We start from the raw sequence: 13,511 nt of genomic DNA, 5'->3' as shown, positions 1-13,511 counted from the left end.
TCAAAATTTTCATTGTTTCTTTCACACATTTTTGATCTTCATAAACTTGGATAATGGTAATACTAATAGAGTGAATTCAAGAACTTAGATCAAAAGGTGATCTAGATCCCTATTTCAAAGAAATTAGAGACACTAATTACCTTCTTTAATTTACTTTACTAGAAACCAAATATATCAAGTTAAAAGATAATCTTTCCTCCTAAAGAATGTTTCTGATAATGTTGCAAGATAAATTCAAAGTCACCGCACACGAAGACACACAAAGTGTAAAGAAGAGAAACCTGTCTAATAATATTAAAATATGTTGTAATTAAAAATATTAAAATCTACCCCTATATATAGATGAAATCTTTCCCAAATAGCATGAGTTTCTAAACCTACTTCTATGAAAATAATAAATATGAAAATCAAATTGGAAACATTTAAACTAGGGAACTTCAAACTAGGAAAACAAATAGAAATTAATGTCAAAAACTCGGTAATAAGTATAAGAGAGATGTGGCAAATTTGCTACCAAAATTACTTGCCAATTGTTGGTATGTTTTCAGCCCATTTTTGGGCGTATGATTTAACTCTTGTTGGACTTTTTCCTCACATGTTATGCATCCCTTTTTGGGCTCCTCTTGGGTCCTTCCATGTGGGTCCCTCAACGTGGGCCCCATGTGGCGCCAATCTTCCTATTCTTGGACTTAGACCATGAAATACATGTGGCACTTTGCTGAATTTTGGCCATAATTCTTGGACTAATTCTTGTACTCGTCTTCCATGATAAGCATATTTTTAATTTCCCATTGAAGCCTGTCAACCTTTATGGATGTATGGGGCTATTTGTTGGGTGACTAGCTTCTTGTGTATTACCTTAAGTCTCTCTATCAGCATCTTGGAAATAATCTTTGTACGCACCGCCTATGCCTTATATGTCGCTAGAACACTCCAAAAATGTTGCTTCACCTGTGTCAGATCCTCAAAAAATGCACTACATTTGGAAGATCCGACACGCACCAGGGGGCATATCTGAAGAGTCCGAGCAACATAAGCTATGAGACTAACGGGCTTGAAGTCCCTAACTCTACTGCGCCAACCTTATTAGGGATTAAAGCCACATTGGTAGCATAAAAACTCTTTTCACCGTGCCCACTCTAATACCTTCAAAGAAATGGGACGGAGAGAGTATAATATTTTGGATATTTCACAGGGATAAAAAACTGATCAATGTGAGTGGAACAATGACATCTTTGAATCTGGAAGGATGGGTCTTCATTTACTTGGAGAAGTCTAAATTTGTCTCTTTCTGAGAGACTTCAGTTTTCGTCTTAGTCTGTACTATAAGATTCATATGCTAATCGAAATAGAACATGTTGTTGGAGAGGATTTGAATTGATGAACTCAAGTTTATGAGCCTTCTGCGGTACCAAACTGTTCTACACTGCGCCAAATATAAGACCCGAAAGCTAATAGACGAACAAGGATTTGACTAAGAATGAAACCATTTACATCCTCTTTCTTAGGCAATCACTGTCTACGTTCATTTACAAGGACAAGGGATCTGTTTTTACATTTGTAATCATGGTCCTCCTAATGCAAAATAGATGTACAGTATCAAAGATCTGTCATTCAAGGATAACATCCTTAAGACCATAACAGGGGTTCTTCTATAAAGTGGATTAAACTATGAATCATATATATCTCCTTGGACCCATGCTGATAACAGGCATTAAACTCAATATCCAGAACTTCCATCCTACCAAAAACCACCTTAAAAATAACTTATTGATTAATGCATATCCAATTAACACCTCTCTTAGCAACAAAAGTAGGGTTCAGCAGCCTTTTTTCCGTCCATTGGTGCATGATGTGCTAAAAGTTTTTTCTGCAAATGAGCAAATTGAACAGCCATTTTTGTTGGTTGTCCTTCTCATCCTCATATCATCTCCCACAAGAACAACCTGGAAGGAAATAAATAAAAAACTAATAGGATAAAAAAAATATGTGGTTTATTAGAGTGATCACTTTCCAGTTCCAGGCCTTTTTTCTTGAAATTGTAACTCATTTTAAATGGATAACTGGTAGTCTGGTACTGGTAATCACATGAAAAGCCAACTGCTCCATGTTGCAAAACTATAGTATGCACCCCAGTTTTAGATAGAGGAAATAAAGCAATGGAAAGAATTAAGTCATTTGGTCATTTTGTCAAAAAAAAATTAAGTTATTTGGTCCATTTTTTTGTCATGAGCATTCTTTGTAAACCCTGATGGCCTGCACATCTAACATTGATGTTTCCTAAATTCTATTTTTCTGCTATCATCTTCTAGGAAGCAGATAATTCTCAAAAGAATGCTATCCCTTCCTAGCAATCTCCCTATAGACACCCTATTAGGGCTTGCACTCGTTAACATTATAAGAAGGAAAAGAAGGTTCTTCTCTTACATTGCTAATTGAACTTTCATATACAACCCGTTCTTGCAAGTGATAACTCTCTGCTGCATTTCTCAATAACTGGTTGGCCCAAAGAAACCGGCATGTGGATTTAGAGGTATCCATGTACTAGTTCCTTCAGCCCTACGTATTAAATAGTACCCATACAACACCCCTCTTTAAGACCATAGTTGAAGTGACAGGCTGGGATGAACTTTAGTTGATCAATGGCTAAGTGAGGGTTGATGAGTTTGTGATTGGAGTATTTTCTATTACCGCAGTTCACAATTTTTTCTTGCTCTGACAGTTTGACACTGCAGGGATGTTTCAGGTCCCGCTAAAGATAACTTGTTTGCTATAAATGGGGTGAATGAGAGATTTGAAGAGAGCAACAATGAAAACCGTCATAATCCTCCTACAGTGGGAAATGATATTGGTGGTTCTTTTAGTTCAGAAGGTAATATAATTATCTGTCTTTAAAGTTGGTACATAAACTTGTAGGGATCCTAATGCTAAATCCTATCACAGGGGAAAGTCCTGGAATAGAAGTATTTCAAATAATCGGAGAAGCTAAACCAGGATGTAAACTTTTGGGTTGTGGGTTTCCTGTACGTGGAACTTCTCTTTGCATGTTCCAGGTAGCGAGTCTAAATGCTATTCAGTTTGCAATTTAATTCCTAAAAGGAACTTTGCCCACTGATATCTAAAGTATATTGTTCCGATCTTACATTTCCAAATGTCAGTGGGTCCGTCATTATCCTGATGGTACAAGGCAGTATATTGAGGGTAAGTCTAAACCTTTATGCAGTGGTTCTCATGCCTCGTTTTTATTATTTATTTTACGTGTCTTATTGTACATCATTAAAGAGATCGCCTTAAACTCCATCCTTGTTTAGCTTCAACACCTACTCGACTATCATCTTTCATTATCTTCAGGTGCCACAAATCCTGAATATGTAGTTACTGCTGATGATATTGATAAGCTTATAGCTGTCGAATGCATACCAATGGATGATCAGGGACATCAGGTAGTTGATCTTGCTCTTCTGTCCTTAAATCTTTTCAACTTTATTTATACTAAAAGCAAGTTGTATGCTGCCAACTTAAAGTGGAGAAATCATGCAACCTCTTTGCTATACTATATCTCTCTCTAGAAAATATTTGACTGTTGAAACTGCTTGGTCCACAAATTACAAGTGGCTTTCAATTTGAAATTAAATACTTCCACTAAGCTATTAACCCAAAATCATGGGCTGCCTCTTACATTCTATTCTAGCACGCTTTCATAGGATTGTGGACCACTAAATGATTTTCAAGTTTACTGTATCTAGTTACAAGAAAATCTGATCTATGGTATGCTAGTATACTTGTAACAATAAAGAGCATACCATTGTGCTGTATTAATGTGGGATGTTTTTCGATACGCTGAAGATACACCTTCAGGTGATGTAACACGGTTGTATGCAAATATAGTAACCCAGGGTTGAATCCTCTAAGGTATAGGGAGAAAACTTATTACTATTCGGACGAATACAAAATTAAGAGTCGATTTCTATTCCGTAAAGTTTACGAGATTTTGTATAACTAAGTTAAGATTGCAGTAAGTAATAAGATTGTAAGCTTATGATATGAAGATGCTAAGGTTGTGTCCCCACAATGAGAAACTTTTCTTATCGACTTTCATGCAATTTTAGATATTCAGGTTCTAGATATCCTCTTAGTTCCACCCTTTGGGGTGGCCCAGTGGTTTGGGCTTGGGACTTCCATGTTGGAGGTCTCAAGTTCGAAACCCCTTTGCCAGCGACAGTGGGTCGAGCTCATCCCACCAGACTTTCCTTGTGCGGGTGTCCTCTCCTGTGTGGTTTGCCTTTTAGGTCGAGCTCGTCGCACTAGACTTGCCTTTTGCGGGTTATCTTCCTGTATGGTTTGCGAGCTATTGCATAGGAATTGTTTTTTTACCCATATACACTTATTTCCTGCACCATCTCTCAATTTCTCCCAGGAGCAACAAATCCTTATCGACTTTCCTAAGCAAAACTAAGATATTATGGTGTATGTTAATGTTTGCAACCACCAACCAATTAATTAAGAACGAGAAAAAGTTGGAAATCTTAAAACCGTAATATCATAGAACACACAACCTCAATAGATAGTTTGGCTACTCATACTGAAAGTAAAACAACAAGAGTATAAGTAAAAAAGAATTTATAAACTTACTTCGAATATTAATAGCTTGAAAGAATAACGATATTCTTTGTTACCTTTGTCAAAAAATTTAAAATAATGATGTTCTTCGTTCAAGAAACTATAAAGAGAAAAACCTTGGAACTTGTCCAAAAACGTGCGACAAAAACTAAAGCTAAACGAAACTAAATTGTCAACTATTTTAAAAAGAAGCCTAAAATGTGTATTTATAGTTACCCACAAAGTTGGAATCCTAAAAATAACGATCTGTTCTGCTGACATGAGCTGTGACCCAATCCACGACTGTTGATTGACTTGCGGCTAGTAGATTGTCTTTAAGCTAGCCGTCGATTGCCTTCTAGGGTATCTAGACTGGCGTCCTTAATTGCCTTTTTGGACCGTCCGTATGCTCATCTATGAGTTCTGTGAGAAATATATGGGAAAAACATATTATTGAATTCTGTATCTAAATTTACATTGAGATCCTATTTATAGACACTACATTAGAGTCCTTTTCCGACTAGGAATCTTATTCTTATTCGTATTCCTATTCCTATTCCTATTTCAAGTAGAAAAATACTTATTCTATTCTAAGACTCCCTCTCAAGCTGGTGCATACAAATCATATGTACCTAGCTTGTTACAAATGTAATTAATACGAGGACCTATGAGGGACTTGGTGAAGGTATCTGCAAGCTGATCATTTGACTTTACGGAGTTTGCAACAATATCTCCTGAGAGTATTTTTTCTTTAACAAAGTGACAGTCAATCTTGCTTAGTCCTTGCATGAAACACTGGATTTGATGCGATATGAAGAGCCACTTGATTATCACATACGAGTTCCATCTGATCAATTTTGCCAAATTTTAGTTCTCCCAGTAACTGTTTGATCCAAACTAGCTCACAAGTTGCTGTCGCCATTGCTCGATATTCTGATTCCGCACTAGATTGAGCAACCACATTCTGTTTCTTACTCTTCCACGACACCAAATTGCCTCCCACTAAAACACAATATCCGGATGTTGAAAGTCTAGCAGAGGGTGATCCTGCCCAATCAGCGTCTGTATATCCAATGATATGCTCATGGCCTTGATCCTCAAAGAGTAGTCCTTTCCCAAGAGCTGACTTTATATATCGCAGAATATGAACCACTGCTTCCCAATGACTTTGACTAGGGGAAGTCATAAGCTGACTTACAACACTCACAGGAAAAGAGATGTTAGGTCTAGTCACTGTGAGATAATTCAACTTTCCAGCTAGCCGTCTATACCTTTCATTATTACTAAATGGCTCCCCTCGTCCTGGAAGGAGTTTAGCATTGGGATCCATAGGAGTGTCAATAAGTCTACATCCCATCATTCTTGTCTCCTCAAGAATGTCCAAGGCATACTTGCGTTATGAAATAACTATACCTAAACTAGATTGAGCAACCTCAATACCTAGAAGATACTTCAATTTGCCAAGGTCTTTAGTCTGGAAATGCTTAAAGAGATGTTGCTTCAAATCAGTGATACCATCTTGATCATTACCGGTGATAACATATCATCAACGTAAACAACCAAATAGATACATCGACTTTGTGCATAATGCCGATAAAAGACCGAGTGATCAGCTCCACTACGAGTCATGCCAAACTGCTGAAGTACTGTGCTGAACTTCCCAAACCAAGCTCGAGGAGATTTCAGACTATAGAGTGACCTACACAATCGACATACAAGGCTACTAGACTCCCCCTAAGCAACAAAACCAAGTGGTTGCTCCATATAGACTTCTTCCTCAAGATCACCATGCAAAAAAACATTCTTAATGTCCAACTGATGAAGTGGCCATGACGAACGACAACCATAGATAGAAAAAGGTGGACATATGCTGTTTTAGCCACGGGAGCGGAAGTGTCAGTATAATCTAGCCCAAATATCTGAGTATACACTTTGGCAACAAGGCGAGCCTTAAGTCGATCAACCTGACCGTCTGGGCCAATTTTGACCGCGTAAACCCAACGACTACCAACCGTAGATTTACCTGCAGGAAGGGAGACAAGCTCCCAAGTACCACTTTTATGCAAAGCAGACATCTCATCAACCATAGCCTGTCTCCATCCAGAATGAGAAAATGCCTCACCTGTAGTTTTAGGGATGGAAATAAATGACAAAGACGACACAAAGGCATAATGAGGTGATGATAGATGATGATAACTTAAGAAGGTATAATGTGGGTTACTATTTCGAGTGGATCGTATACCTTTTTGAAGTGCAAGTGGTTGGCTAGGAGGAGGCAAGTCCGCAGTAGGAGCTGGGTCTGGCGCATGACATGAATTATCTGGGACTAGGGCTGGACGTGGACGACGATGATAAGTTAGTAGTGGTGGCACTACAACCGGAGATGTAGAAGTAACAGTAGATTCTTCAAAGGTTGGCACATGTAAAACTTGAGGTATGGGTAAGACCATAGATACATCAGGATGATCAGAAGATGTATAATAAGGATGTGACTCAAAAAATGTAACATTGTGAATAACAACGATACCCTTTTTGAACCCAGAGTAACCAAGAAAGACACATTTGAGGGAACGAGGAGCTAATTTATCTTTCCCTGGGGCTAAATTATGAACAAAGCATTTGCTCCCAACGACACGAGGGGGGATAGGATGGAATATGGAACCTGGTTTTGAATAGAAGAAAAGGGCATTTTGTTAATTAAAAACAAGATGAAAGGGCTGCATCGCCCCAAAAATGCAGCAAAACATGGGATTCAATAAGGAGTGTGCGAGCAATCTCTATGAGATGCCTCTTCGTTATTTCTGCGGCACCATTTTGTTGAGTGTATGGACAAGATGTTTGGTGAATAATTCCGTGGTGAGAAATAAATCCTGAAAATGGGATGATAAGTATTCTAAGGCATTATCACTACGGGAAGTACGCATAGAAACACCAAACTGATTTTGTATTTCAGCAAAGAAACCTTTGGATATAGAACATAACTCAGAACGATCTTTCATTTAGAAAACCTAAGTGCATCTCGAATAATCATCAATAAAACTAACAAAATAACGAAATCCTAAGGTGGAACTTACTATACTAGGACCCCAAATATCAGAATGAACTAATGAAAAAATAAACTCTAAACGACTCTCAGTACTATGTGAAAATGTAGCACGAGTGTGTTTCCCAAGTTGACACGACTCACAATCTAATGTGGATAAACTAGACAAACTAGACACCGTCTTTTGCAGTTTGGATAGAATTGGATGTCCCAAACGTTTGTGAATTAGATCTGGGGAATCTGTACCGGAGCATGCTTTAGGGATTAGAAAGAGGTAATATAGTAAAGGCCTTGTGATTCATGCCCTGTTCCAATCGTCTGTCCTGTATTGCTATCCTGAATGAGAAAAAAATCATCAAAAAAAGTTATGCTACAATGTAGTGATTTCGTCAAACGACTAACCGATGCTAGATTAAAAGGAGAACCAGGGACATAAAGAACAGAGTCTTAGGGTGACAGAAGATACGGGTTTGGCTTTTCCAACCCCTTTTGGTTTTGTTTGGATCCCATTGACTAAAGTAATAGCTGGAAGAGATTGTGAATAAACTATATCAGACAAGTGATTTATTACCAAAGATATGATCAGAAGCTCCTGAGTCTATTACCCATGATCCAAGAGTGCAAGTAAAAGAATTACCTGCAACAGAAACATAAGGTTGTGCAACCGAAGCTGCTTGTGGAGACGTTTGTTTATTTGCACGATACCGAAGGAACTCTCTATATTCCTTCAAAACAACAGGATCATAACAGGGTGGTGGACCATGCAAAATATAATATGTCACGAGTGTGTGTTTATGACAATGACTACACCTGGATTGAGGTTTTCCAAAACGTTCTCTCCCTCGTCTATTGTACATAGACTGTGGTATGTATGCCGGAAACTGCCGGAAGTGCTACAGTAGTCTGAAAATATTGGAAGCTGTCGGAATCTGCCCACAGTGGCCTGAAAATTATGATTTTGCCAGAATCTTGCCTGAATCTGCCCATTGTGGCCTGAAAATTTTGATGGGCCTGGAGCCTTGTCAACTGCAAAAGACGTGATGCTCTCCCAGACTTCCTCCTCCTCAAAACCCCTTTGTAACCACTCTTGATTTTCACCCTAGAATCCTCACAAACCCTGATTTTCCCCACCTTAGAATGAATTCAAATCATTCATAAGGCCATAATTATATTTTCTAAGATCTAGTAATCAAACTACAAAAGTAGAGGATTTGATTGCTGACCTTTATGAATATTTTGATGAAAAACTGTTGAAATTTTCCCTAGGTCGCCTTTTTCTTCTCCAAAACGGTTTTTGGGGGATAATTGGCGATTTGGGGGGTTTTCCCTAGATTTACAACAATTTACCCCGTTATAGTGGCCCCAATCAGACCCCAATCTCGCTATATCGGTCCGGACCGACTACCTTTTTTTTCACCCAATTTCTTTTTGTACTTTCGTAATGACGGGACGGTCATTACAGAATGATGATCTTCTAATTGATCTTAGTTGTTTTCTATATGTTCTTAGTTTTAAGTGTTCGTATAATAATTTTTAATGCATATTATCTTGTAGATCTTGTATTAATTTTTGTTATTGTCAGGGGGAGCTTGTCAGGCTTTTTGCCAATGATCAAAACAATATAACATGTGGTAATTATCTTTCACTGTCAGCATGTGATTCTGTTGTCCACTTTGAATAATAACATGTTTCTCTTCTTGCTTCTTGTGTGCTCTTTCAACTCGTTTTGATGAATGTTTTGGTATTTGCAGACCCAGACATGCAGTCAGAGATAGATACCCATATTTCTGAAGGCCAGGCCACATTTAATGTTCTAATGCTTGTAGGTTGATTTTATGTAAATTACTATTTGCTAACAGACATGAACTTGCATGTTTTTTTCTATTTGTTAAATTGCTACACAATCATGCTCGGGAAATAACTATGTGGGTTCCTTAAAAAGGGTGTTTGATAGACACCCAAGTGGTCAATGAAGCAAGTCGAGAATCATGTACTCTCTTGTTCTAATCCTAGTGGAGACAAAAACCTTGATTTCTTTCCGTTCTTCCTAATCTTGGTGGACAGAGTTACTTGGTATCTATTGTTTGTGGGAGGAAGCAAGTATCTTGGGAATTAGTCGAGGTGTGTGCAAGCTAACCCATACACCACAGTTATAAAAAAAGAAGAGGGTTTTGACAGACAAACAACAATAGAATCCAGTATAGTGGGGAGGGTAGCATGTGGTTCAATTCGGTGCAAAGCAAAGAAGTCTACGCAAACCTTACCCTAGCTTAGTAGAGAACATACTAAGTTAATATTCTTTTTGATCAAAATATTAACAACACACCAAATTAGTAGAATACTGTACTTCATTAATTGCCAACACCAAGAAAATTGTCATGAGAATTAGGGGCGGATCTAGAGTTCTAACTATGGGTTTGGCAGAACCGAATAGGTTTGGCCAATACCCCGTGTTTGTTTTAAGAAATGCATTTAATATGTATACATTTTATCAAGAACCCAGAACTCGTAAACTCAAAAATTTTGATCTGCCCCCCATGAGAATGCGTAAAAGTTACAGAAGTCCTCTTTGTGGATATATGGGGAATTGATAAGGTCTTGTATCTGGTCCATATCACTTACATCCACTTGCTTACCATGAGAACAAAAACTGATTGGGAGAAAGTACTATAGCTGGTGCACTGGATTTTCTTCACCATCAATGTGTTATTCTTCACTTTCCATAACACCCAGAGCATGCATAATGAATGACACATCATAAGTTCTAGGTTATCATAGCTAAGCATGGAAGGCTGAAATCAATGGTGCACAAATGTTACTAAACTTACTTAAGGATTGGGACTGTGGAAGAGTATTAGGATGTTGTGGGTACATTTGATTGGAACGCTTACTTTGAATTGGGCAATGGTTTACTCCTAAAATTTTGGACAGACAAATGTTTTGGAAATAACACTCTTCAGGCGGATTTCCCATATCTGTTTAGAATTGCTCAAGATCCCAATCATGTTATTGCTGCTAATAGAGAAGGGATCAATTGGGATCTGAGATTTAGAAGGAATATGCATGATTGGAAAGTGAATGATCTGGTAGACCTTCTTGCTAGACCACAACAGTGACACATTAATCTTCAGACAACTGACACCAGAAAGGAGTTTATACAATCAAGGAAGTGTATCAATAGTTGTGCTCTAGAAACCATGAGAAATATTGGAGAAAATATTATTGAATTGCGCATCTAAATTGTTACATGAAGACCCTATTTCTACACTACATTGGAAACCTTTTCCAACTAGAATTCCTATTCTAATTCCTATTCTAAATAAGAAATACTTATTCCTATTCTAACACTCCTTCTCAAGCTGGTGCATACAAATCATATGCACCTAGCTTGTTACAAATCTAATTAATACGAGGTCATGTGAGAGACTTGATGAACATATCTGCAAGCTGATCATTTGACTTCAAAATTTTGTAACTATATCTCCTGAGAGTATCTTTTCTCTGACAAAGTGACAGTCAATCTCAATGTGCTTAGTCTTTTCATGAAACACTGAATTTGATGCAATATGAAGAGCCGCTTGATTATCACACACAAGTTCCATCTGATCAATTTTGCCAAATTTTAGTTCTCCCAGTAACTGTTTGAGCCAAACTAACTCACAAGTTGCTGTCGCCATTGCTTGATGTTCTGATTCTGCATTAGATTGAGCAACCACATTTTGTTTCATACTCTTCCACGACACCAAATGACCTCCAACTAAAACACAATATCCGGCTGTCGAACGTCTTTCAGAGGTTGATCCTGCCCAATCAGCGTTTGTATATCCAGTGATATGCTCATAACCTTGATCCTCAAAGAGTAGTCGTTTGTCGGGGGCTGACTTTATATATCGAAGAATACGAACAACTGCTTCCCAATGACTATCACAATGGGAAGTCATAAACTGACTTACAACACTCCTGGGAAAAGAGATGTCAGGCCTAGTCACTGTGAGATAATTCAATTTTTCAACAAGTCGTCTATACCTTTCAAGATTACTAAGTTCTCCCTCTGTCCCGGAAGAAATTTAATATTCGGATCCATCGGAGTGTCAATAGGTCTATATCCCATCATTCTTGTCTCCTCAAGAATGTCTAAGGCATACTTGCGTTAAGAGATAACAATGCCTGATCTAGATTGAGCAACCTCAATACCTAGAAAATACTTGAATCTGCCAAGGTCTTTAGTCTGTAAGTGCTTAAAAAGATGTTGCTTTAAATCGGTGATACCATCTTGATCGTTACCCGTGATAACAATATCATCAACATAAACAACCAAATAGTACATCGACTTGGTGCAGAATGTCGATAGAACACAGAGTGATCAGCTCCACTACGAGTCATGCCAAACTCCTGAATTACTGTGCTAAACTTCCCAAACCAAGCTCGAGGAGACTGTTTCAGACCATAGAGTGACCACACAATTGACATACAAGGCTACTAGACTTCCCCTGAGCAACAAAACCATAAAGACTTCTCCATCAAGATCACCATGCAAAAAAGCATTCTTTATGTCCAACTGATAAAGAGGCCAATGATGAACGACAACCATAGATAGAAAAAGACGAAGATATGCTATTTTAGACACAGGAGAGAAAGTGTCACTATAATCTAGCCCAAATATCTGAGTATACCCTTTGGCGACAAGGCGAGCCTTAAGTCGATCAACCTGACCATCTAGACCGATTTTGACTGCATAAACCCAACGACAACCAACAGTAGATTTACCTGCAGGAAGGGAGACAAGCTCCCAAGTACCACTCTTATGTAAAGCAGACATCTCATCAACCATAGCCTGCCTCCATCCAGAATGAGAAAGTGTTTCACCTGTAGTCTTAGGAATGGAAACAGAGGACAAAGACGACACAAAGGCATAATGGGGTGATGATAGACGATGATAACTTAAGAAGGTATAATGCGGGTTAGTATTTCGAGTAGATCGTATACCTTTTTGAAGTGCAAGCGGTGGTTTAGGTAGAGGCAACTCCGCATTAAGAGCAGGGTCTGGCGCATGACATGAATCATCTGGGACTAGGGTTGGACGTGGACGGCGATGATAAGTTAGTAGTGGTGGCACTGCAACTGGAGATGTAGACGTAATTGTAGATCCCTCAAAGGTTGGCACAGGTAAAACCTGAGGTATGGGTAAAGACCATAGAGACGTCAGTATGATCAGAAGATGTATCGTAAGGCTGAGACTCAAAAACTGTAACATCAGCGGACATAACGTATCGATGAAGATCATGTGAATAACAATGATACCTTTTTTGAACTCTAGAGTAACCAAGAAAGACACATTTGAAGGCACGAGGAGCTAATTTATCTTTCCCTGGGGCTAAATTATGAACAAATCATGTGCTCCCAAAGACACGAGGGGGAATAGGATAGAGATGTGACTGAGGAAACAGTATGAAATGTGGAACTTCATTCTGAATAGACGAAGAGGGCATTCTGTTAATTAAATAACAAGCTGAAAGGACTGCATCGCCCTAAAAGTGCAGCGGATCATGGGATTCAATGAGGAAAGTGCGAGCAGTCTCTATGAGATGCCTATTCTTTCTGCAACACCATTTTGTTGAGGAGTGTATGGACAAGATGTTTGGTGATTGATTCCGTGGTGAGACATAAATTGTTGAAATTGGGATGATAAGTATTCTAAGGCATTATCACTATGGGAAGTACGAATAGAAACACGAAACTGATTTTGTATTTCAGCAAAGAAACTTTTGAAAATAGAAAATAACTCAGAACGATCTTTCTTTAAAAAAAACCAAAGTAGATCTTGAATAATCATCAATGAAACAAACAAAACAACGAAATCCTAAGGTGG

At 38.3% G+C, this 13,511-nt stretch overlaps 1 protein-coding gene across 25 annotated transcripts in view; it reads left to right on the top strand.

Moving 5' to 3' along the window:
• LOC101253835 (uncharacterized) overlaps window positions 1-13,511 on the top strand; it is a 44,428-nt gene that overhangs the window by 13,082 nt on the left and 17,835 nt on the right. For all 25 annotated transcript variants that reach the window (XM_069290582.1, XM_069290584.1, XM_069290575.1 and 22 more), the window contains 6 exons: window positions 2,736-2,872; window positions 2,944-3,053; window positions 3,159-3,201; window positions 3,352-3,443; window positions 9,225-9,273; window positions 9,394-9,464. In XM_069290582.1, coding sequence (XP_069146683.1) covers window positions 2,736-2,872; window positions 2,944-3,053; window positions 3,159-3,201; window positions 3,352-3,443; window positions 9,225-9,273; window positions 9,394-9,464 — 502 coding nt within the window. The remainder of the gene's footprint in view (window positions 1-2,735; window positions 2,873-2,943; window positions 3,054-3,158; window positions 3,202-3,351; window positions 3,444-9,224; window positions 9,274-9,393; window positions 9,465-13,511) is intronic.

Source organism: Solanum lycopersicum, chromosome 10 (genome assembly GCF_036512215.1).
Source record: "Solanum lycopersicum chromosome 10, SLM_r2.1".
Classification (NCBI taxonomy): domain Eukaryota; kingdom Viridiplantae; phylum Streptophyta; class Magnoliopsida; order Solanales; family Solanaceae; genus Solanum; species Solanum lycopersicum.
This window is presented reverse-complemented; position numbering and strand designations above follow the sequence as displayed.